The sequence below is a fragment of the Trachurus trachurus genome (assembly GCF_905171665.1).
Source record: "Trachurus trachurus genome assembly, chromosome: 8".
In the NCBI taxonomy this organism is placed as follows: Eukaryota; Metazoa; Chordata; class Actinopteri; order Carangiformes; family Carangidae; genus Trachurus; species Trachurus trachurus.
In genome coordinates this window covers 11,743,189-11,767,664 of record NC_139905.1, presented here as the reverse complement: position 1 = coordinate 11,767,664, position 24,476 = coordinate 11,743,189, and the positions used below count along the sequence as shown (strand labels likewise).

Here is a 24,476-nt window from a genome sequence, read left to right as displayed (position 1 = left end):
ACTTGTTATTTATTCTATTTATTTTGTATTGTCAACACAAGCAACTATGTTGTTGTTTGTGTTGAGAGTACTAAGTAATTAAAAAAAGAAACAGGACACACAGGAAGTGCAGGCTAAACAAGTAGCCTACTAAGTGGAGAAGCTGTAGGACTAAATAGTGTTTCTTCCTACTCCTTTTCAAACATGCAAAGTTGTATGTAAATGTACTTATTCTGTTATCTACTCCTCTGTCTTTATGGACTTTTTATGTTAATTGTTGTATTGTTTTGGGGACTACGGATGTAATTTAGCACCAGTGCTAAATCCGGTGTACCTACTCTTGCACTGCACTGTCCCGACTAAATTGCTGAAATGCTTTAAATATGATATTACTCACATGTTTGAAATAAAGCTTTCATTAATTGATTACATTTTATTCATTCATAAAAACAAGTCTATCCGGTTTTGGTCAGTATTTTAATCAAATGTATTTGCATGTATTTGTCTCTTCGTTTTCTTTATTCAAGTAGTTTATTTACAATTTGTAGGTGTGGTGCTTTACTTTACTGTATTGTGATTTCCTATGTGGTGTCATACCCCTCCGCTGCCTGTGGGGGGCAGCAGCGCGGTGGAGTCGGTGTTGGCTCTCCCTCCAATCACGGTAGAAGAAGAGCCAAAGGGCGGCCTTCGGCGATACAGCACATCTAGCTAAGTTATTTTAGCTAAAACGAAAAATCAATTTCCCTCCTTTTCGATAACCGACACAGGGTTTGTTGGGAATAAAGATCCATTCATGTAAGTATGCACAGCGTCCGCCGGCGCCTCTTGGACGCGTGGTGACTTCGGCGGCTCTCAGCCAGCAGCTATACAACATGTTAAAGCTCGCTATTGTTTGCGTTGGGGGAACTAGTTTAACTTGGACATGCCTTCGCTTTGTTAGGTTCAGGCTAACTTACTTCCCAGAAACTTGGTGGCGTAGCGTCGCGTAGCTGCTGAAGTCCGTGTGTTTTCCAGCACCGGAGAAAACATGTGAATATTATTTGTGTGTGTGAATGTGTGTGTGTAGTGTTAGCAGCGGTCAAACCGTGTGTGTGTGTGAGTGAGTGAATCGCTATCCTTTGCTAGCAGATGATGGTTTGTCTCCTCGGTGGTCCTCCACGGCCGCGGGTAACACACGTGCGCTAAATGACATGCGCCCATTTTCGGACACCCTCTTCTCTCGCCGCAAAACTTCACAAAAATTGTATATTTTTATATAGTTTGGTGCGTTGTCGCAACGTAAACGTGATTGCAAGCGTCTGGACACATGAGTGGTCATTGAATAAAGTTAATGGTGGCTTTGCTGACCGAAGCAGGACAGGCACACCCGCCTAAAAGCTAACATGAAGTTACCACCATCTTTATTACCTCAAAGAGTTTATCTTTGTAAGGTTGTGTAACTCAAATCGTCATCTGATGAAGAAGTAGATGTAAAGAAAGATGAAGTTAAATGGCCAGATTTGTTCTAGCCAGTAAACATTTGCTGTGACGAAGCATTGCAGGACAGCTGTAACTTGGCGGCTTTTACGCGCTGTGATTGCCAGTGTTTCATTGCAAAACACGATAAACAGCTGACAGGAATGTAATATGATCCAGCAGGAACAGTCTTGGCCTTTCGACATAAATGGCGTGTATTGGTTTCTTCCTGAAACACTTGGATTTGTTTGAGAGGAGTCTCTGATAACTAACGAGAGTTATCAGCCATCCAAATATGTCCGATAATGGACCTACCGCCTTCAGATGCTAAGTTTATACACTTCCCCTGGGCTATTACCCGCACTGATTCTTATCCACAGCTTTTCCGATATGTAGTTTTCAGTCCAACTTTTGACGCTAAGCAGTGGACACGTCTGTCTTCCCGTTGACACCATTAGCTCTCAGGCTAATAAAAAAAAAAAGGAGTTGATTTCCGGAACTACAGTGCAGTCGTCATAAGCAAATGCGGAAGTAATAAAAAAACAGAAGCCAAGCAGGATGAACCTCATGAAGAATTTGTAAAATAGTGACTCAACACAATGAGCGAGTGTGGTTGTGGTGTACTGCTGCTGCTGCTAGTCAACCAGTTGGACAACCTGTAGATGTCCATTAATGATAAGGCAGTGTGTGTGTGGAGGTGTGTTCATACTGGCACTGTGACTTTTGACCGGTAAATAAAACAATTTGTGTACTGTACCATCATTTCAGGTGCTGTCTGAGGAGGAGTGTATACTAAAACACGCAAACATGTCCGGAGCGTGTCAGGACAGAAGGAGTCGCTGGCAGGAGATCCAGAAAGGCTTGCAGTTCATCCAGTAAGTGACACAGTTGTTGTGACAGATCTGACCTAGTTTTGTCCCTTTTGCATATTGGCAAACATTTTAAACAACCTTGTGGGTTTTTCCTTAAACACTGTTGCTGGTTAACAACTACAACACTATGATGTGGTGTTAGCTAATATATATGAGAGGTACAAGTTGAGGGCGGCTGGGTTTGGTTTCGTTATGTAGGCCTATCTCCGTGTCAGAGGTTCCCACAGTAACCAGTATTCACATGTTTGACATCACATTTTTTATCAGCAATACTGATCAACTCATGGGGAAGTGAACAAGATGGGATACACTACACAGACGGCATACTGTGCTTCTCTCAGCAGCAGACATCAGAAAGGACAGATTTTAAGGCGATTGGTGAAAACAAACCATTCATTTAAACATACCAATCTAGGGATGCCACGATTATACTTGTTTTCACAATTAATCGCGGTATTAAACGCCACAATTAATTAATCGTAAAGATTCCTAAATACCGTCTCTTCCCAAAAAAGATTATGTCGGAACCGTATCGGCAGGTGTACACCAAAATAAAAGTAAACGCACAGATACAGGTCCATTTATTTAACGTAACATTGAATTGGTCCTATATTAATACTTTGTGTAAATACTTATTGATGTAATTATATTTTGACTATATTTGATTCACACATTCAGTGTTGTGAAATTAATTAATGTGAATACCGTGATTATTTCTCTGATAATAATTGTACCAAGAAAATCTATAATCGTGACATCCTTATGCCAATCACATATTTTTAATGATCAGTTGTGGCATACTTAAATTAAGTAAGGGGTGGTGTCATTATATTTACGTCAAATGACAGCTCTAGTCTTGTGTTTGATTTAATAGCAGAATAGTTTATTATGGAAGATAAGTAAAATATCAGCAGGGGGTTCTGAAGATGAAGAGTTTTGTTGGCTATATGAGTACATATGCTGCTGCCTGTGTGTGTGTGTGTGTGTGAGAGAGAGAGAGAGTCGTGTTATTGAAAAAGCTTAGTCACTTCAATGGACTGAACAGAGCAAGAATGATTGGTCATCCTTGCATCATGTATTGTTGTTCAGATCAGCTGCCGTGTCAGTGAGACAGCTGATTCCTGGCTTTACTCTAGTTTTGTTGTTAATGTGGCTCATTATGTTGTCATGCATCAGGTGGAGACTTATTGTCCACATATTGCTATTGAGCCGTGCCAGGCAGCGCAGTGTTGCATTTCATCTAATGTGACGAGGCCCTTTTTATTCTTAAAACAAAAGTAATACTTAAAATACTGCAATGCGTTAACTGTAGTGTGCAGTCAATGTGAAACTTGATGTCGTGGTGTGCAAAGTTTGAGATTTATGATGGATCCCACTTTAATGAGTCATATTTAGTAAATGTCTAAGTATCAATTCAAACGCTATCATACATCAACCTAAAGAGTGAGAACTAATGAGGCCGGAAAGATATTGGAAAGAGAAGGCAAAGTGCTTTAAGACAATTAAAAACATGAATCAAGTTTAGATACATTTAGCTGTTAGTGTAATGGGTTTGTGTACAGTCCTGCACGTTGCTGCTGCCGCTGTTATCTGTAAGATAAGGCTCTTATATCCAGACAGGCCTTTGTGCTCCGGCTGTTTTGTCCATTAACTGTAATAAGAGCCCAGCATGCCTCAGTGGAAGTGTGATGGTCTAAACTCAAACTTAGTTTCCCTCATAGTCCAATGCACAAAAGAGGAAAGACGACTGAAAATGCCAGACTGCTGCTGAACTAGAAACCTTCGTAACAAAACAACCTCGCTGCCTCTCTGTGACTAAAGCAGAATTTTCCATGATGACACTTAATGGCAAACCATTAGCAGTGCACTGAATGAGTAATAACTCTAGCATCTATTAATCCTAACAGTAGGTATGGTTCTGTGAGGCAGGAAGAGATGTGGCGTTATTATTTTAGTTGCCTGTTCAACCAGCGATCGATCGTAATGTAATTTGGCCTTTTTATATAAAAAAAAAAATACTTTAGTGACTTGAATAATTTAATAATTGGCTTCACATCAATAAATTTGCATCATACCTTAAGTTACTTTACATACCATGGTTATTTAATATAACCACCAGACACAACGATCAAACGGAGGATAAAATGGAACAATTTGAAATGTTCTGTTATTTTCTGTCTGTTTCTGTTAATTTGGGTTGATTTCTTTGGAGGATGATGTGGTTTGTTGACACAGAGTTGGGTTTGCTGACTTGGTTGCATTGAACAGTCAATGCAGTCAGCACCTCACACACTGCAAATGATCAAACCAATGACACGTATAGACACCCCTGCACCACTTTCACACACTCTCTTACACATCTTCCTGTTGTGATGCCTCTGTCAGGTCTGTGATATAATATATCAGCTGAAGTGCTATAGAATGAAACCAATATGGTAGTATCAACAATATTACTACTATAATGACATTTATTGTTGTGGTAATTAAAATAAATTGACGATTATAATATTTTCCTTTTTTTTCCTTCATATTTATCAAAGACTGACCAGAAATTGTTATTTACCTCACTTTTTATTGAAGTGAACTGACTGTCTCTTCTTGTAACTTGAACCTGTTTTTGTTTTTTTTCTTCGTCAGATCAACCCTTCCATTTCCTGGAAGTCAAGAGCAGTATGAGGTAAGCTATGCAAATTTGAATGTGCTTTTTTCCATTCTCCTATTTGAAACCCTTGCCCTGTACCGAGTTAAACTTCAGGTGCAACGACAGGGTTGAGAAAACCTGTAACTTTCCTTCTTTCAAATCAAAGACGGATAAGATGTTCTTTGTCGTTTACATCTGTTTCTTTCCCATCTCCAGGTTTTCATTAAGGAGCTCGTTTGGAATCTTTTTGGAGAAGGAAATGACGTTTTTAAAGAGGGCGAATGGACAAAGTCCATCGAGATGTACACTGAGGCCTTGAGCATAGCAGAGTACGCCGACTCTGAAGAAATCTGTGTTCCAACAGGTTTACTGGAAAAGCTGTATGCAAACCGGGCTGCAGCCTATCTAAATGTTGTTCCGGTAAGTAGGTGGCAACCGTCCCACTCTCATCTTTCAGTTTCACCCGTAACCACCTTAAATTCCCACTCTAGGGGGGAGGAAGGGGGCGGGTCTTCCACTTTGCGCATTAACACTGAATAGAAAATAAAACAATTAAAGGAAACAAGGAAAGTCCAAAATACAAAATGCGGTCTTGGGTTTTGTAGAATCATTTCTGAAAACCATTGTGTTTCCAGGGCCCAGGATGCCCCACCAGTTTTATTACCTCTTCTCTATCAAACAAACCGCCTGTATCAAAACACAATAAACTAAATGTCAAAATAAAACAGGAAGTGGGGACAAGTCCTTTTACTTATTTTGCCATGACCATACAACTGAGCAGGGTTCATTAATTCTTCTTGTCAGTCACTCTGCATCACTGTACCGTTCTCCTGCTCTCATCTCTGCTGTTGATGTTGTGTAAAAAACATTTAACCATCTTTAAAGTGCCAGTTTTTGTAGAAGAGCAGCAGATGTTTTCTCTTTTCCATAAAATCTTCATGATCATTATAGTTTATCAAGAATACTAAAAAAACTGTGATGGACCGTTCTCACAGTAGACATTTTTGCTTGAATTACACAGGCGCATCAGTCCGTATTAGTAATAATAGTTACGTCAATGATTGGATCATTTCCGTTAAAAACATACACTCTTGATTTATCCAACAGTTTCTTCAAAAAAAAGAATAGGCCCTGCTGCTTTCTGTCAGATATCACATCCAACGACACTGGAATCTCCCGTTGCATCACCCGTCACGACTCGCAGCCGTTTCAGCTTGTGTTTGCAGTTATTATTCTTCATTTTCAGCACCTGACATCATAGAGAGACCAAAAAGAGGATCTCTATCCCAGCTCTACTTTCAGAGCTGCCAAGTCTTCCCGTGAAACACAACACTGTAGCAGCATATTTGTGTCCACAACTGTCCACTTTGACACACCCCCGCGCTACCAGCTTAACGGTCTTATTGAGCCTTTACAGCAGGCAGACACAGCGGGGTAGAGCACGATACTCTATTGACCTCGTTTTTGTCACGAGATTCATTGGTTCTACTTTAAGCTACTCCTCATGTCGTGTCGTAACTCTTAATTGCCATTTGTATAAACCAGTTTAGTTGCTTTGCAGTCAGGAATCTCATTCTCTGACAGCATATTTGGCAACATGGGATGCTTTCTGATTTAATAGATGTCAAGCAAAAGTGACCAATGACAAATGCCTTGATATGGTAGAAACTAGAAAGTTGATAAATTGTTGGTGCTCTTTTGTGTTAATGAGAAAAATTAGAATTTAGCGTTTTTAGTTTGGTAAGATTTAATGTTATATGATACATGGTGAACAGCTTGCAAGCTTTGCTGGTCAGTTGGATCTCTATAAGTCTCCAAAATGACGTTTATACCAGGAGTATCTGACACATTTAATTTCTAAGAGTCAGTCTCGATGTTGTCAGGAGTCACAGTTGTATACTCTCCTTTCCTCCCAAGTGCTTTGTTGTGGTTAATTACTGAAACACTGTTAGTTTTTTTTTTTTTTCTCATGTCAAATTCTGAGACTGAGTTGAAAAACTTGTATCCAGTAAAAGAAAACTTTGATTTTGGGGAAGAAGTGCTGCTCTCAGAGGAACATCCAGTCTCGCCTCCCTGTCAGAGCCCGTCCGCATAGTCATGTTGCACGTCAGTGAAGAACACTAGGCTGCTGTCTTCAGGGAGGATACACACCACACCCATATGTGATGTAACTCGCTGAACACGCAAAGTCAATTTATGATCAAAGAGCAGCCTCTTTGTTATCTGTTCTCACTGCAGCTCTGTGGTCAAGTTCAGCTTTTCTAACTCTTGTGACAACTGTGTTTTTTTTCTTTCTCAGGGACTGTATGACCAAGCATTAGAAGACTGTGAAAAGGCTCTCCATCTGAACGAGGGGAACTACAAAGCACTGTACAGAAAAGCAAAATCCTTGAAGGAGATGGGGAGACATCAAGAGGCCTATGAGACTGTTGCCAAATGCTCTCTAGCAGTGCCTCAGGTAGGCTGCCACTGTTTAAATGGATTTATCCAGATGTGCAGGCACTTCCCTCTCTGTTTCATTTTAACAAATAGGACCAAAAAAAATGAAGCGAATTGAAATGTCATCCAGTCCACAGTCCATATTTTATATGTGCATTGGAACACACAAGTTAAAGCAACCTTTACCTTTCTGGAGCTTTTACACTTTTCTTTGTAAATTGCTAAAAAGAGGTGGGGAAGGAGCTGGAGTTGTTGATTTTCAAATTGTTGTGCTGTGCTGTGTGAAATGCCAGAAAGGTAAGGGTTGCTTTAATTAATTTTTAGTTGGTTAGTCATGAGTTTATTCCTTGTCAGCCACATTTAATTTGGATTACAAATGTTTGCATCAGGTTTGACGCTTGTTGCTATTGCAAAGGTCGATCCAATCCAACTCTATTTGTTTTTCTGTATTGAATACACACATTAGAATCACAAATACTGTTCGTTAGATAACTGTGTTGCTCTGTTGTGAGAAGTAATGGCCTCACAGTGCATACAATTATGTTTGCATGAAGATCCATACAGGTGTAACATAATGCATTTGCATAATTTTCTGACATCACAGCACAATAAAATGTACAAAGATTAAAGGCGATGTTTGTGTTTTTAATAATTTCTTTTCTGTGTGTGTGTTGTCTCCCCAGGATCCCAGCGTCACACAGCTGACTCAGGACCTTGCCAAAATTTTGGGATTAAAAATCCGTAAAGCTTATGTGAGGAGTAAGGTGTGTGATCTCAAACCCCCCATGACACTTGAAGCAAAATTGTTCCTCCTAAGAACCAGTTCCACACGTTTGTAGTTGTTATAGGTGTTATAACAGGATTGGGTTGATCCTGTCAGGTTCACGTGTGATATCTTACTATATAATGGACATAAAGTCATAATTTAACCAAATTGATTGGGTTTTTCTTTATATTTGAACAGCCTGCCTTGAATGTTTTGCGTGGATCTAATTACCAAGATGCATCATGTGAAAAGGTAAACAAAATAACCCCCCTCACAGTCCTGTCGATGTATCTGTTCTCTCCTCGCCTCTCATTGTTCAATTAATTTCTTTCATTTGCAGTTTTCCCATGGCTTGTCTTCAGTTGAAGATATAGAAATTGGTAAGTTAAATACTTAAATGCAGCTTTTTTATTCGATATTCAAGACGGAACAGAAGTCACTCATCCTGTTTACCCCCCGCCCTCCCCTCCACTGTGTTTCAGAAGTGCCTCAGTTGACCCAGGATAGCAGTGTTTTGGCTCCGGTCCCAGCCCCCATCCAAGCTCCAGTGGCAGTGCACCCGCCCCTGAGCGAAGCAGTGGTGGTGGATGAATTTCCTTCAAACAACAGTATCTCATCCGTGACGCCGTCTGAGCCTCCGGGCTTCGAGTCCATTTCCCTGCCCGTGTCCGTGCCCACGTCGGTCGCCCTTCCTGCGCTCACATTTGTAAACGGGTGCAGAACCGCGAAGCCTTGTCCCATGCTTGAAACCAGTCAAGATTTTGACGGCGACATCATGGACGGTGACCTAGATGATCTGCTGGACCAAGTCCGCGACGAATCGGGCCTGGTGAGTGAACGGATACGACGGCATGGGGCTCATTGATGAACATAATGTGACGTTTCTGAACAGAAGGGTGATTATTCCTATCTCTTTGTTTAGGTTATTCCCACAGTGAAGGGGCCTCTTCCCTTGCCTACCAGTATTTCCTCGGGCAGTTCCATGTCCAGTCCATTCCTGATGCCATCTCACATCAACCCATTTCTGCACAGTAGTGCTCAGCAGTGCACTGTGAATCTGCCCCCACTGTATCACAAGTCGGGGTCAAGTACGTATTTTGGTATGGACACTTTTGACCCCCTGCCCCCACCGCTGGACTCTCTGGACAGCCTCAGCATGACAGACTTTAAAACAGGTACAGCGCTGCGCTACCTTTCCTGGTTTAGTTATGTAATATTACTTCGGTTTGTTGGTTAATGTTGATGATATTCAGTCAGTAAGTTCTTTTTGTTTTTTCTCCCTTTTCAGATTATGCCAGTCCAGTTAGTCCATTCATTCCACAGGTAAATTACTTAAGATGTTATTAATTATTAAAACATTTCAGCCCAGACATTTTTAGAGGCTCATGTTGTCATATTTGTTCTTTTTTTTTTTTTAAACAGCTTAACAATAAAGAAACCCCAATGGGGATGGCTGTGGGTATGCCTGAGGTGAAGGGTCTACCTGCTGCTGTGGATTTAGCAAAAAACCCATTAGCTGAAACACATGAATTCAAACAAGCCTGTTCACTCTGCTACGTCAAAACTGGTGAGGAAAAGGGTTTTGGTTTTGTGTCTTTTCCAGTAAAGGGAAGTAGTGTTTGGTCTAATGTTTCTTTTTTTTTCAATTTCATATCCACAGGGCCTGGTGTGTTGGATTACACACTACATACTGAAGAGCATAAATGCAAAAAGGACGCTTTACTGGGCAGAATCAAACATTCACCAGACAAAACGTGGAAGCTCATTCGGCCCAGACCAACAAAAACTCAATATGTTGGACCATATTACATTTGCAAAGGTAACATTTAGAAAATGTGCAAATATTAAATACTTCAGTAATTCACACTTAGCTGAGAGAGAGAAAAAAAAATCATAAATGGCTGCCTTATTTTGTAAGAAGGATTAATAATAAAAGAAAAAAAATAACAGTGCAGTTCCTAAGGCATGTTTTTCTTTTTTACATTTTACCATCACTTCCTCTATGTGTGGCTATTTCTGCCTGGTGTGTATTTGTATTTGTTTCTGGGACTTTTTACTCTTCACTCGCTAGTCAAGGTCTGGCCGAGAGCTAAAACTAGAATGTGTCGTTTCAGAGGTGGCTGTAGGAAAAGAGTGCCTGTACCCTGGTCACTGCACATTTGCATACTGCCAGGAAGAGATTGATGTTTGGACTCTGGAGCGAAAAGGGTTCATCTCCAGAGAACTGCTCTTTGATCCTTTTGGACCCAACTCCAACATCAGGTTGACCGTCCCCAAGATCTTACAGGAGCATCATGGGATATTCATGTTTCTCTGTGGGGTGAGCATTTCACTGTAAACATCAAAGAGTTGTGCATGTTCCAGTGGTTAAAGTGCTGGTGAAAAACATTGTTTTTCATTTGCGTGTGAGGGGGGAAAATATATTTGTCTTAGTGTAAATTAATGTTTTCTTCCTCAGATTTTTTTTTCATAAGAAACAATCTTCCACTGTCAAGACAACAGATGATTGTTCCAAATGAGACGCATCATTTTTCAGCACATAAACAACAAAATATGAAAAATAAGGCAATTACGTGTGGTAAAAAAAAAAAAGAAAAGAAAAAAGTGATGAGGGGGGATGTGGGAAATGGTTTGTCTGTTTTGTTTTTAGGCTTTTTCTTTTCTCTTGTGTAATTCTTTTTTTCCCCCGCTGCTTATTAGAAGTTGGCAGGCTTTTTTTTTTTTAAGACGACACAAGAATAGAAGAATATAATACGAAATGATTCCTACTGCACGGCTGGTTTTAATCTGCTAGCCTCTCTGCTCATGTTAAAACAAAAAGCTACTATGGTGGCAGAACCTCTGTGGTGACTCATGCTGCAGCACAGGAGCCCAAGAGACCAATCCAGAGAGTTCCTATCAATGTCAGGCCCCGTCAGCCTTTTGTTGCTACCATAATAAAACTTGCAAAGGTTTAAATTGAATGTGATCTGCAGGTGTGCTTCGACCACAAACCCAGAATAATCAGCAAAACCAACAAAGATGAACCCTCGCTCTGCTCGCATCCAGTGACAAAGCATGACTTTGAGGATCATAAGTAAGTCATTTCACATCTCATCACCCTGAAACTGTCATTTGTTTGAGTAAAGCATTTAACTTAATGGTGTCTATGAAAGACAGACTTGAACTTCTAGTTGAAATAATGATAAGCTAAAAGCATACAAGGCCTTGTGGGGGAATACGATTGGGAAATAAGAGAAGGATAAGATTGCGTGTTTGTCTTTTTAGGTGCCTGGTCCACATTTTGAAGGAGAATACAGTTCGTTATTCCAAAATCAGACCCCTGAGAACTCAGTGCCAGCTGGATCTCTGTCGCCATGAAGTCCGCTACGGCTGCGTGAGAGAGGACGACTGCTTCTACGCCCACAGCCTCATCGAGCTCAAGGTCTGGATGATGCAGCACGAGCTTGGTAAGACTTCCTCTGCCAGTCTTTTCTTTTCCCACAGTTTGCAACAGTGAAAAAATAACTCACTTTTTTTTATTTTATCTGCTAGGTATCACACATGAAAGTATTGTCCAAGAGGCAAGGAAGTTTTGGAGTGCCACCGCTTCATTGCAGGGAGTCCAGGTAAAACTTCAGGAGTGTGGTCACTGATTTCTCATTTGTTTAGTGCTAGCATTTTCTACTATGCTGTTTTTCATGGTTATTCAAAATAGAAATAAGCTGATGTGTCTGTTATGTGTTTTATTAAATGTAGGAAATATTTGTTGGCTACAAAGATTTTTTTTTAAACGTCCCTTAAATCTCATCAGCAGCTTTCCAGCGTTCAGAGGAGGTTCGGGCCTCCAAACCTTAAGATGATGTTTGTCTGTGGCCAGTGCTGGAGAAATGGCCAACTCAGTGAAGCTGACAAAAACAAGAAGTATTGCTCGGCCAAGGCGAGACACACGTGAGTATTCAGCTCATCTAAAAATACCAAATCTCGCACTTCTAAGACGCAATTTACATCTTATTCAACAAATGTGTGTAAGTCTGTGTTAATGAGCATTCCTCCTTTTGCCAAGATTATCCGTCCACCTGACAGGTGTTGCATATTAAGATGCGGATTGTGAGCGTGATAAAATAAAACGGTGCGGTTTTATCACACAACACAAAGCTACAGATGCTGCGTGCTGCTGCAGAGAGCGTGTGGTTGGCGTGAGCTGTTGCCCATGAAGTCACATGACATCCATAGCTCAGCATGTCTTATGAAAAAAAAATTTCGAATGGCCTTTCACTGTGAGCAGCTCAAAGCACACGTGTGTGGAGTTATAAGCATCCTGATATCACCACACCTGTCAGGTGGAGGGACAATCTTGGCAAAGGAGGAGTGTTTGTTAAAACTGATTTAAATACATTTGAAAATGTTTTTTAAATAAATCTTTAATGTCATTGCTAAGCTGTTCTTTTTCTGTCTCAGGTGGGCAAAGGACAGGCGGGTGGTGCTTGTAAGTTCCCATGAAAGGAAAAAGTGGACGACAGTTAGACCGCTTCCAACCAAAAAGCCAATCCCATCTCAGTTTGAGGTTTGTCAAATGTTCCTCTATCTGGGCGTTGCCTAAAATCTTCTTGCATCTCTGAAGACAAATCCTTGCCAAGATCACCAAAGGTTTTTTTTTTTCCTTTATTAGATTTGCATGCATGTGACAGCTGGCAAGAAGTGTCAGTACATCGGGAATTGCACATTTGCTCACAGTGTAGAAGAACGGGACCTTTGGACCTACATGAAGGAAAACAACAGTGAGTTCTGTCAGAGTCTTATTGGTTGATTCTAATTAGCATGTGATGCACACTTCATCTTATTATTATTATTTTTTTAATCCCCTCATTTAGTTCCAGATATGGATCAGCTTTATGAGCAGTGGCTGCAGTCTCAGAAGCCTGGCTGGGGTGAGGAGACCTCCAGTAACTCAGTCAGGGAGAACGGCAAACAGATCCACATGCCAACAGACTACGCTGAGGAAGTGGTGAGTTTAAGAGCTCAGAAAATGACAGTTCTTTTGTCTGGCCGTGCATTCAGTGTGTGAACTGCTCTGTGGTGTTATGTCTAGAGCCTACAGCTCCGTTTTGGTTCCACATGGCACAATGCTGCAGTCTCTTGTTTTACCAGAACGGGATCTTCAGCCGTTACAGGAATCCAGCAGTGTTGCTTTGCTTTGGACTTGAATGTTGACGGATTAAAATCTGTTATTGCCTAGTGGTTAAATAATGATAGAACACATTTTAATAGAATCCTTTATTTATCTGTAAAGTGATTAAAATAAACGCTGATAAATTTGAGCGATTTAGAAAACAGATGGTAATTAGTCGTCTGTGTAAATGAGATCCTTTTTTTTGTTTTGTTTCACAGGCTGGCAATCACTGTTGGCTGTGTGGTAAAAACTGCAACAGCGAGAAGCAGTGGCAGCAGCATATCACTTCAGAAAAACACAAAGACAGAGTTTTCAACTCTGAGGATGATCAGAATTGCTGGCAGTATCGATTTCCCACAGGCACTTTCAAAGTTTGTGAGAGGTAAGATTATCTGCCACGGCATATGGCTCGTCTCTGGTTCCCAGTCTGATTCCAGTGCGTTTTTTGATGGTTGACATCTGATCTGGTGTTTTTGACAGGTTCCTCAAAGGCACGTGTACGGAGGACGAGTTGTGTAAGCTGGCGCACGGGGAGCAGGAGCTAAAAGAGTGGATGGAGCGCAGGGAATTCCTTTTGATGAAACTTGCCAAAGCCCGAAAAGATCATCTTATAGCACCAAATGACAATGACTTTGGAAAATACAGTTTTCTGCTTAAAGACATTAAATAATATGGTGACAATATTCATGCTTACTTGCAAATAATGCAGTATTCAAACAGTCTTGAGACAGGTGATCCTAAAGGGCCTCTGAGGTACACAGGAAATAGCCTGATCACAGCATGATTTTAAAGGGGGCGTTCAGGACCAGCCCTCTGATTGGTGGCTGGTTTACTCTGATCAGAACTACACGAGCGTTATCGTTAACAGCAAATACTGTGTGTAAGACACTTGAAGCTCTGCTATGCACCTTTTCAGTAGAATATCTGAAACCGGTGATGAAAATAGCATGTGTAAAGCTTGATCAGAGACGTGTTCAGATAAGTTGACCTAAAAAAAAAAACTAATTTCTTTTCATAAACAGTTTGTATATGTTAATGGCCTTTTACTTTTCAATAAGTTTTAGGTATGGAAAACTTAAATTGAGTTCAGTTGACATTCTCTTATTTTAATCCATCAACTCATTTTTCCATTTATCCATTAGTGTTACCAGTGTAATGGGCACCACACCAAATAAAGCTTCTTTTATAACCAGTGTTTGATCTGTTTTATTAATTACACATCTGGAACCAGCGGTGAAAGAAGTACTTAGATCTTTTCAAGTAGTAATACACTACTAAAAAAAGCTCAATTACAAGTGAAAGCACCACACTGAGTATCATCAAGTACAGTAGGCCATACTCACCACCTCCCTGTGACTGGAAGTTTAACTATTTAAGGGTAGTTAAATCACACATGGCACATATCAGTTTATGTTTTGTATGTAATGTGTCTATACAACAGTTGAAAAAAAATCCCTGTAAATATAGTTAAACTGAAATGTAAGACAAAGTTTTAGTTGGTAAACGTACATGAAAAGCACTGCTGAGCATGTCACAGGTGTAGAAACATTTCGTATTTGGCCCTTGAAGGTCATCTTTCATCTGCCAACACCGACCTCCTCAGAGCAGGGAAGGACATGCCTCCAAAAATGTTATTTCCGTGCCATGTTTCGGGATTAAAACGTGCACAAATACATGTCCGAGTCACTCTTCTTGAAGAATCCTCTCCCTCCGCCCCGCTGAGTTAAGTTTTTCACTTGTTAATAGCCACTTAATGTGCTGCACAGCCAGCTGGATGCACACCAACAGCAGCAGGTCATCCAGCCACCAGCAGCTGCTGCAGGTCCTCCACCTCCAGCCTCCACATCCGTCTGTGCAGCGCGGCGCGCTCAGAGAGGTCTGCCATCTTCACTGCACGGATAACTGGCTCCGGGGAGACGGCCTGGATGACACCCATCACCATGACATACTTGCCTGTAACAACAGCAGCAGGTGGCGGATTGTTCAGTGACAATGGATTCAAAGGAACAGGGATGGCGATGGGAGAGAAATACTGGGGGATGTGGGTGTTTTTCATTCATGTGCAGTCATTATTTTCAGGCCTAATGCGCCTGCTTTAGGGAAACAATTTGCAATTCTCAGGGCTGGCTGCTGTGAATTTTCATGTAAATAAGCCACGGATCATGCACTGACTGAGAAACAATATACTGCTGCCGTGTGTGGTCTCAGTGCTCAACAATAATATATACAAACAATGGGGAATTGGCAGAGGTGGAGTTTTGCCATAAGGTGAAAAGAAAAAAACAACCCTCCATGTATTTGTCAAAAATACACTTACACCAGAGTGTTAGAGCTGTAACAGCTTAACACATCCCACTGCAGATAATCTTGTCGACCACAGGTGCAAGTAATAACACTAATGATGGCTGCATGCCACCGAGTTGCTGTGGATACGGGCTCCATGCATGGCATGGCCACACTTAACATGGCCCAGAGCCATGGTTTGTGTTATTAGTTACACCTGTTGTAAATTCTTATATCTGCTGTATGAACAGTCTACAGTCTCATTTACTGATGAGGAATATTTACATATTTTGACGTCGTCATTAAAAATGAAGAGACACTGGGTATTATAAGGAGCAGCCTAGAGACAGGCTTCATACCAGCCTTTGAATTTAAAAATGTACATATTTCATTGCAAAGAGACAGGAAATTAGCAGTAAAAACTGCACTGTGATCTTGATGGATAATTTAATGAAATCAGTGAAATCACCCTTTATTTTCCCCTTAACTTAAAAAAAATAGAGATTTAACCAATACATCTATTTAACTAGTTTAACTGGTCACAAAACTACAGTTTTGACATGAAAATGTATAAAATAATATTAAAGCAAAGGTTTACACCAGTTTATGTCTAAATGTAAATTGAAATGATTAGTTCATCAAATGATTGACAGAGTATTAATGTATTTGATACACAGAAAATGAACACTTTGTCAAATATTTCTCTCAGTTGTCAGGAATGACCTCTTCTCATCTTTATCCAAACTTTCACACATGACCGTTTAAAAAAAAAAACTGACATCTTGCAGACAAATCAGTTTATGAGATAACTAAGAAATGTTTTGAGCATTTTATTCACTGACAGAGACAGTGCTTAGGTGCAGCCCTATGATACCTAACCTATGCTAGTCTTTGTAAAAAGCAAAGTTGGGTGGAAACCCCTTACAGTCTATGGTGGAAACATAACATTAACACTCATTTTGGTGCAGCAATATTTCACATTAGATATTGTCTTGGTTTTAACATTTGGTTAAGGGAAGAAAACAAACATAAATGTGCCTCATGATCATTGGCAAATTATTTAACTTAGTGGAAAATAAAAATGCAATTAAGCCTATTGAAAACAAATTGTAATAGTATCAGTTTACCCATAATAAAGACTTCATCAAAGTGTAATTACCTTGGGACAAACATGGCTTCCCTCTGGGGATGTTGTTGACGCCCTGAACCGCAAACGTCCCCGTTTCATCAAGGAGTAACACGGTGTTTCGGTCCTGCTGCACCTCCAGGACGGTGCCCTGCATCCACACCAGTGAGACCGTCAGAGAGCGACCCCTGCTCGGTCTGATAACGTAGCCCTCCCCGCTGCTAGCAGGGCCCTGGCTCTCTGCCGTCCTCAGCTGGCCGGACAGCACCTTCACGGGCGGAGGACGTTTCTTGTCGGCGAGTGTTTTCTCCAGGTTATTCATTGGGGACTGATAATGTCGTAACCCGGTGGTTCACTTCGCGGTGGTCTACGGCTGGAAATATTATTTGCATTACCCGCCTCTCTTCAAGCGTGATGTTTCACCGGAAGACGTGGCGGTGTTTTGCAGGAAGTGACAACTATCAATTCCCGCCTGTGACCCTTCAAAGTAAAAGCATGACCTCAAATTCGGAATATCCCATATACCAGAGGGTTTGAACGTTTTTCAGGCCAAAGACCCCCAAACTGATTGAGAGATGGAGCAGGGATCCCTACTATATTAAAATAAATTGTGTATTATATTAAACCGGGCCCAGTGCCATGTATAAACGTACCTTGTTATTGTGCATTCAATACTAAGCTATTCAAATAATACACTACTCTTTTAAACATGCAAGGTAGCCTACAGTGAGTAGGGCGGCCATGCCTCTGCCATTGTTAACTGATACCAATGCTGATATCATGCACACAAGCTATTCAGATTGACCTTTTTTATTCGAAGCACAAATGTGGAAACCGCCATAGACTGTATATAAAAAAGGAATATCCACATACTCCAGAGATACTATACATCTCCAACTGACCATCACTGATGATAGTTTAGTTATTTTACCGGCACACACCTAGAAACTAGCCAGTTGTCAGTAGGAAATAACTGGCAATGGGTAAATGTCCCAAAAATATACATACTTCTAGGACCTCAACAGATGTTATTTGAAAAATAATCTGATGTCTAATATTTTCACAATTTTCTATGATGAACACTCAGCTCTCTGAGTGTTTGACTGTCAGACAAACAAAGCAATTTGGATGTGTTAAGGCTCATTTTCAGTGGTTCAATATTTTATGCATTGAAAAGAATCACTCATTCCAGCACTCAGCCTTTTTTATTCAAGAACAAAATTATTGGATGCACTGATGATAATTGTGGGTTGCAGCATTACACTTCTCCTATGATGGAATAATACAGCCATGTCCGAGGTCTGGGTTCATTGTTGACAACAGTTGCCTGCTTAATAATCCACCCTTGGCAATTTGCAGTTCCTTTCTGAGAATAAAATACTAGTATATTTGGACAAAGTGTGCATTAAGAATTACATTAATTAGCAGCATAGCGTGACACAAGCTGGCCGAGAATATTTTTTTTTCGCTAATAGCAAGCTATGTTACAAGCTATGACTTTGGATTTTGACTTCAATACATTTGATAAAAGAAAATATATATAAGCCAAAAAGACTCCGCATCTGACACAGGAAAAGTTTTTTCATGTTAAGTATACATATCAGAAATAGTACCAGCTTAATGTACTGTCTTATTTGTCATCAGTACCAATGGTGTTGTGAACTGGATATAACAAGTATCACTTGAACTTGATGAAAAACATTAAGTACAATCCTGCTGGAAATAGAAAAAAAAAAAAAAAAAGATGGATAGGTTTGGCGTTGGTGTAATGTTCCCATTTTGAAATAGAGGGCTGTAAATCTTTCATGCTGTATTGAAATAATAGAATATGCTGTAGCCTGCAAGAAACCGTGGGAGACAACAACAACCCAAGACATAAAACCAAAACTACACAAGGATTGCTTTATAAAACTAGTGTTAAGATCGTGTGGTGGCCAAGTCCAGACTTCAATCTAATCCAGAATTTGTGCCAGGGCCAGAAAATTGCCGTCCACTCACAGTTGCTGTGCAATCAGACAGAGTTTGAGCAGTTTTGCAAACAGAAATAGTCTTGGACTGTTGAGAAGTACAACACTTGTGGTTCCACACAAGAAGGATCAAAAATAAATGTCTGGGTGGATTCAACACTGAACACAGAGACAAGAACAAACAACACTGTCCCAGTGGTTTTATTTCATTAAATAAGTTTTATTTCTTTAAGAATAACTGAGGAAAAGTGTTAGCAATTTCTGTACAATTGTTTCATTGTTTTCCCTTGCATTTGCTGCAAACTTTGAATGATCAACAGGGCTGAGAAATGTTATGCTGCCACATAGTGCACTTTTAACCTAAAAAGAATATGATTAGTCCACAGGCATCCGTCCGTTTCCTTCAAATATATTCCAAGAAGTTCTTTAAGCTTCACTATTGACTCCAGTTTCATTTGTCATTGGCTCCTCCACTCAATCCCAGTTCATCATTGTCAAAAAAAGAGGCACATTAGAAATACTGCCATTTTCCAAGGACTGTGTCTTTGATTGCATCAACAAACTGTGCAGGCACCCAGTAGACCCAATATTGAGAAGCTTCTGTCGGACCCAACTGAAAAGCCTATGAAAGCAAGAAACAATGGTAAGCACATCACACGGTGTCACATCTGTTCTAGTGCTAAAAACAAGTCTGTAAATATAAACAATAGGTTATAAAGTATGTCTCTAATAACAAGAGACCTTCCAATGAATAAATAAAAGAAATTCCTTCACACTAGCCAACTCAGACACTCAACAGCCATTCAGCAATCCATAATCTACTGACTTTCACTTCCACTCATGCTGCAGTTCCCTCAGGGCGAATCACTGATACCAATAGCTGGAATAAAAGCGTCCTGCCCACTGACATTTTAAACCGCCCTCATCTCCTCCTCTTACAGTCTCAACCCCATGGAGATGCAGCAATATGTTCTGACTGAGTACCTGACATCATGTCTCTTTGTTGAACCAAAACAATACATGGACTGATTTTAGGAGCTAATGTCTCTGCACTACAGGTGTTAACACTGCATCGATCCAGATCAGTAAAGCACTTAACTACTCACAAAATTGGGTTGGCTACTCGGTTCAGTTCAAAACTATCATGTGACAGTGATTAGCCTCAACGGCAAGGAAGCAGGAGCATGTGGAAACTCCCTCAAATGTACTGTATCTTCACAGCAGACAGAAGACGTTAGTCTGTAGTAAGCTGACATTAAATTCACACCATTTTACAGATATCGCTTTTTCATTTTCCTTTTTTCATTTATCGGATTACTTATACGTACAATATATAATATTCTGGTTAGAATATCAATATGGAAGAGATACATAAGATGATGTTGTATAATTATTACAGGTCCTCCTCCAGTGAAACAACCAGTTTAAAAAGAAGCCATTCAGGTGACAGAATATTTAACTGAGCTTTTCCTCTTTTGAAAAAGAGACATTTTGATCCTTTTGAAACTACCTGATAAAGCAACTGAAGCTACTTCTCTCATGACTTCTGTCTCTCTGACACTGACAAACAGAACTGCCTTTGGACATAAAGGTTAATCTAGAGAACGCACTGACATTTACCGCTCCACTGCACAACCCAAAACAGCGGATGATGACCTCATCACTCTAATGTACACACATCACAGTGACTTCAGCCACCAGCTCAACCTGCACCGTTTACCTTTGTATCAATTACAGCAATTTTGTGAATTATGATGTATTCAAACTTATGGTGATTTTAAGCTTGGTTCAGTGACATGACTCAAATCAAATGTACAAATATTTTGGTCTCTGAGCATTTGGCATCTTGATTCAAGCAGGCCCTATTTGCACTCAGGGTGGGTAACCAATATGGCTATAAGTCACATGGTTGAACGTCTGCTTTATGCTGTGAAAGAATCTATTTTAACCCAAAGACCTAACCAAGTAGTTTTGTTGCCTACACCCAACCAAACTGCAACTGAATAAAAAAAATAAGTCAATTCAGATGAGACTAAAATAACTAAGTATTAATTCTGATTTCTCATGGGGATTTAACCCTTGTCTACTGCAGGAGAGTCCTGTGTTTGACCCATTAATTCCTTTCAACCTCTCTAAAAAATGTTCTATTTATACCATCTCGCCTGACTTCATAAATCCTTGCTACTGTAGCTGTGTGTAATAAGCAACTAACAGCAGCAGACATTCAGAATGCATCATACACAGTGTATGATGCTTATTAAAAGGCAGTTGGCAACGATACAATTTGTGCCATCCTGTATAAAACTCACTTGTGACTATTTTCACCTGGGTGCAAATAGTCGCACTGTTTGATTTTTCATAAAACAAATATGTGAGACATGTGGGTAGTAGAATGAACAGTTACCATCATGTGATAGTCCTCATGGCCTTCAATGATCTCAGACACTACGTTTTTAATGGAGCCCATCGGGACTTTCTCTGTTCTCTCTGTAGAAAAATATAAACAAACAAAAAAAAACATCAGGAAATGTCATCATCATCAATGTCTGGAGGGGACCTAACAATCTGAGAGCAGCTGTAATCTCACCTTTCGTGCCAATCCACAACTGATCCTGCTCCAGTTTGAATGTGAGTCTAACTTTTCCTCCGGACTTGTTAAACATTCCGGATAAAGGCACTGTTGGTAATCGTTCCTGTTGACGGGACAAAGCAGTTGCTCACCATGTCTGGTTACATTTTCAACATGTATCAGTGGTGACCGCTTTGAAGTGCTGTGGCAGTCAATACAAGGCAAACAACAATGAGGATTGATCTTCCTCGATCTTCTCTCACCTTTGTTCCTTTAATAGCTGTCATTATGTCATCTGGTTTACCTTTGTCCAAAACCTTCCTGTGTTGCTGAAACATCAGTGCAGATTTAAAAATGAACATCCATACCTCCATAAACATTATACTGTTCTATAGAAATGTTATTTAAGTTACCTTTTGCCTGCATAAAGGCTCTTTCTTGTTTTCTTCAGCTTTAACTTCCTGCTGAATGACCTCTTTGGGTGTATTCACAGCTAAAACATCATTTATTGTTGATCCTACCACCATAATTTTTGCACCATTTGTAATCTTTATTTCGCGTAGCGTCTTGTCCTCTGGAAGTAATCCTTTGTACATCACTTTCTGCATTGCAGGTGGAAGACCTAAAATTGACACAAGGCAGACAGTCATTGAGCTCCAAGTCTTTGTGATTCACTGTTAGCAGATATCGTAACATTTAATCTAAGGTAAACTACTGGTGTGGTCTTACCAGTGATGGAATGGATCCTCTCTTTTAGTTTGGCTCCGGTGCTATCAACAGGAATTTTCAGATCATATTTATTCTTGTTCCAGATAATCTTCAAGTCCACCGTCTCCTGCTTATCATCAGCGTCGTCCCCATTGCTAATACTAGAGTCCTGAGTTGTGGCGTTTCCTGCATCTGTGTGAGACGTAGCTTCTGCGTCACCTTTTTCAGCGTCCTCTCCCGGTGGCTCGACTTCTTTTGGCTTTGCCTCAGTCTCCATTATGACTTCTTCACTTCCTGGTAGAGCATGAAAAACCTGAATTAGATCCACTACATTAAATGATGTGTAGCTGTTGGCTGAATGGATTTTTAGGTCTCGGAAAAGCATCTCTCATATTTTGTATTGATAGAATATTCAGGAGAGTTATTTTAAAAATCTTCAAAGTAAAAAAATACATTTAGAGTATCTGCTCTTGTGCTATAATCACCACTAATATATAGTATATAGCCCAGAGATATAACATTTTGGTTTCACTTTTTAAAGTGACAATGAAATATATCTCAATGTCTAACTTCTTACACAAACAATTAGTTAAAGCAATATAGTAAAATCCAACACAACAGCAAAACATCACAACATCATATACACTAATGTCAATATATTTTTGTGTTTACGAAATACTATTATACTATGGCTACAGTTTCAATGATCTTAGTCGTCTTTATTGGTGCAGTGTTTTATAGCAGAGGTGGACCACCTTGAGTAATAACACAACAGCTGAGTGTGTTTACTGTTTAAGCTGTAATATCCTAACTAAACTGATCATATATAAAGTTGTGTCAGGCTCTAAGGGGATTACCACCTCTACTGTTTTTCAGGGGAAAACCCAGCTCTTTCAAACATGCACCTTCCTATCAAGTTTTATTACCTCTCTATGAATTTCCCACTGATCAAGTATTTTTGCCATCATATTTTTTTTTTTACCATTTTAAAATATGCACATTTTATATACTGTATGTTAGAGCTATTAAACTAAACTAAACTACTAAAACAGTGGTTTCCTTATTTATGGGAGAGTAGTTGGGTTATAATAGGCTTTCTTTAGAAGAATGAAAATATCGAATTTCCCAGCAGTTCAGTTCACACAATGAACAGCATTAGTGCGTAGATATAAACTCAACTGCACCAAGTGTGTAGCTACTTAAGTCTAGTTTCGCTTTTCTGCTCACCCTCTCTCTCTCTCGTGGTCTTTCTAGTTCTTTCCATCGCTTACTTTTTCACACAGGGAGCATAACATTATTATTTGACCCGTGTATTGAACGGAGGGGCTAAACAAGAGCGGACTATGCCTCAACCAATACACGTTAAAAAAAATTTTTAATCAAAAATATGCACCTTTAAAAAAAACACTGGTTCTTGTCATACGGTTGGCCTTACTTGGTTACAAAACTGATAACGTTAACGTAACACAACATGTTGGTACTTCGTCGTTACCGTTCGTTAACTTGACTAAATTTATTTAGCATATGAGCAGCTAAAGTGAAAACAGCTAAGCCACAACATTGATTCAAGCTTCTCATGAACCGTAGCCTTCCTGCAACCTAGATACATTTGACTGATGTTAGCAAGCGTTAACGTTAGCTTGCGACAACACTGGTGAACACTTCAGGAATAACGCTGCGCACAGACGCCAATTTACATTACACTGTACTAATAGCATCGTATATTAACACATCGGTTAGAAGTAAGTGTTACTTCATTAACAGCGTTTACGCCAAATCTAAAAATATGAAGGAAAAACTGCTATATTCTACTCAATACCCACCATCCTGCGTCGCCATGATGATTGTGTACAATCTGTTGTAGGTTGTAGGCAAAGAGATTACAGAGAGCAGGATGAGACCAGCCCCGATACTCGGGAAGTCTAAAGTCCACAAGAGCCGCAGTAGCGCTCAAACGTAGGTTAATGTGTAAGAAAATACAAAACAAAGAAAAAACCTGTAGGTAAAATACAATGACACGGTGAGTGAAGCTTTACTTACCGATAAAACGTTAAAACGGTTGTAGTTGCAGTCAGCCGGTTAGCGGACAGACAGTACGGAAGTGCGCATGCGTCAACGACAAACAACTGCAGATAAAGTTGTTTCACGATAAAAGCGGTTGAATATGCGATAAATTGAATACGACGCAGACATAATCTAGTCAAATAAGACTGTCGTAAAAATAAATGTTTACACTGAAATTACTAATTTGGTGCCATAGCCACAAATGGGACTTTTAACAAACACGGAAGTGACTGGTGGTAGCTCCTCTTGATTCGCCATGGGCCTTTGTTTTTTGTGGCAGCAGAAGTAGGCACCGAGAGGTGGCACTTTTGTCAATGGCTATTGGCTATGTTTTTTTCTTCTTTTACATTGTATGGCGTTTTGGATTTGACGTGATTCATTACCGCCAACTATTGGATTCTGTGAAACATCTCCAACTGTCCTATGACGTGGATGAAATGAAGGACAGAGCACTA

The 24,476-nt window shown here is 40.0% G+C and overlaps 3 protein-coding genes across 5 annotated transcripts; 1 reads left to right on the top strand and 2 right to left on the bottom strand.

Annotated features, from left to right (window-relative positions):
* The first annotated feature begins 640 nt into the window (after positions 1–640).
* Positions 641–14,483, top strand: zc3h7a (zinc finger CCCH-type containing 7A). Of its 2 annotated transcripts, none has more exons than XM_083977157.1 (23): positions 641–774; positions 2,203–2,309; positions 4,944–4,983; positions 5,164–5,367; positions 7,247–7,405; positions 8,070–8,150; positions 8,351–8,404; positions 8,493–8,532; positions 8,635–8,981; positions 9,075–9,327; positions 9,441–9,475; positions 9,575–9,719; positions 9,813–9,971; positions 10,267–10,472; positions 11,128–11,228; positions 11,420–11,601; positions 11,687–11,760; positions 11,949–12,082; positions 12,593–12,698; positions 12,804–12,912; positions 13,006–13,139; positions 13,523–13,686; positions 13,785–14,483. In XM_083977157.1, exons 2-23 carry the CDS (start codon positions 2,242–2,244, stop codon positions 13,972–13,974), a joined length of 2,985 nt encoding a protein of 994 aa, XP_083833283.1. In that variant the 5' UTR covers positions 641–774; positions 2,203–2,241; the 3' UTR covers positions 13,975–14,483. The 2 variants fall into 2 exon arrangements, with proteins under 2 accessions (XP_083833283.1, XP_083833282.1); XM_083977156.1 differs by having other exon boundaries at positions 11,946–12,082.
* A 616-nt stretch (positions 14,484–15,099) lies between these two features.
* rmi2 (RecQ mediated genome instability 2) lies at positions 15,100–17,035 on the bottom strand (the record flags this gene model as incomplete). Its single annotated transcript, XM_083976990.1, has 2 exons — positions 15,100–15,257; positions 16,747–17,035. The coding sequence occupies 2 exons, from the start codon at positions 17,033–17,035 to the stop codon at positions 15,100–15,102; spliced, it is 447 nt and encodes a 148-aa protein (XP_083833116.1).
* A 1,308-nt stretch (positions 17,036–18,343) lies between these two features.
* Positions 18,344–24,051, bottom strand: ubfd1 (ubiquitin family domain containing 1). Of its 2 annotated transcripts, none has more exons than XM_083976693.1 (7): positions 23,998–24,051; positions 21,979–22,251; positions 21,663–21,871; positions 21,513–21,578; positions 21,268–21,373; positions 21,085–21,167; positions 18,344–19,302 (listed from the first exon to the last, which is right to left on the bottom strand). In XM_083976693.1, the coding sequence occupies exons 2-7, from the start codon at positions 22,232–22,234 to the stop codon at positions 19,192–19,194; spliced, it is 831 nt and encodes a 276-aa protein (XP_083832819.1). In that variant the 5' UTR covers positions 22,235–22,251; positions 23,998–24,051; the 3' UTR covers positions 18,344–19,191. The 2 variants fall into 2 exon arrangements, with proteins under 2 accessions (XP_083832819.1, XP_083832818.1); XM_083976692.1 differs by having other exon boundaries at positions 23,781–24,018.
* Positions 24,052–24,476: the final 425 nt, after the last annotated feature.

What these genes read in the sequence shown, in the direction of transcription:
- ubfd1 (XM_083976692.1), bottom strand. An exon ending in GAGGATCCATTCCATCACTG is followed by an intron (nt 21,872 to 21,978) that starts GTAAGACCACAC and finishes TGTCAATTTTAG; the next exon opens with GTCTTCCACCTGCAATGCAG. An exon ending in AGCCTTTATGCAGGCAAAAG is followed by an intron (nt 21,579 to 21,662) that starts GTAACTTAAATA and finishes CTGATGTTTCAG; the next exon opens with CAACACAGGAAGGTTTTGGA.
- zc3h7a (XM_083977156.1), top strand. Translation starts at nt 2,242, where the DNA reads ATGTCCGGAGCGTGTCAGGACAGAAGGAGTCGCTGGCAGGAGATCCAG. An exon ending in AAGATGCATCATGTGAAAAG is followed by an intron (nt 8,405 to 8,492) that starts GTAAACAAAATA and finishes TTTCATTTGCAG; the next exon opens with TTTTCCCATGGCTTGTCTTC. An exon ending in TATTCATGTTTCTCTGTGGG is followed by an intron (nt 10,473 to 11,127) that starts GTGAGCATTTCA and finishes TGTGATCTGCAG; the next exon opens with GTGTGCTTCGACCACAAACC.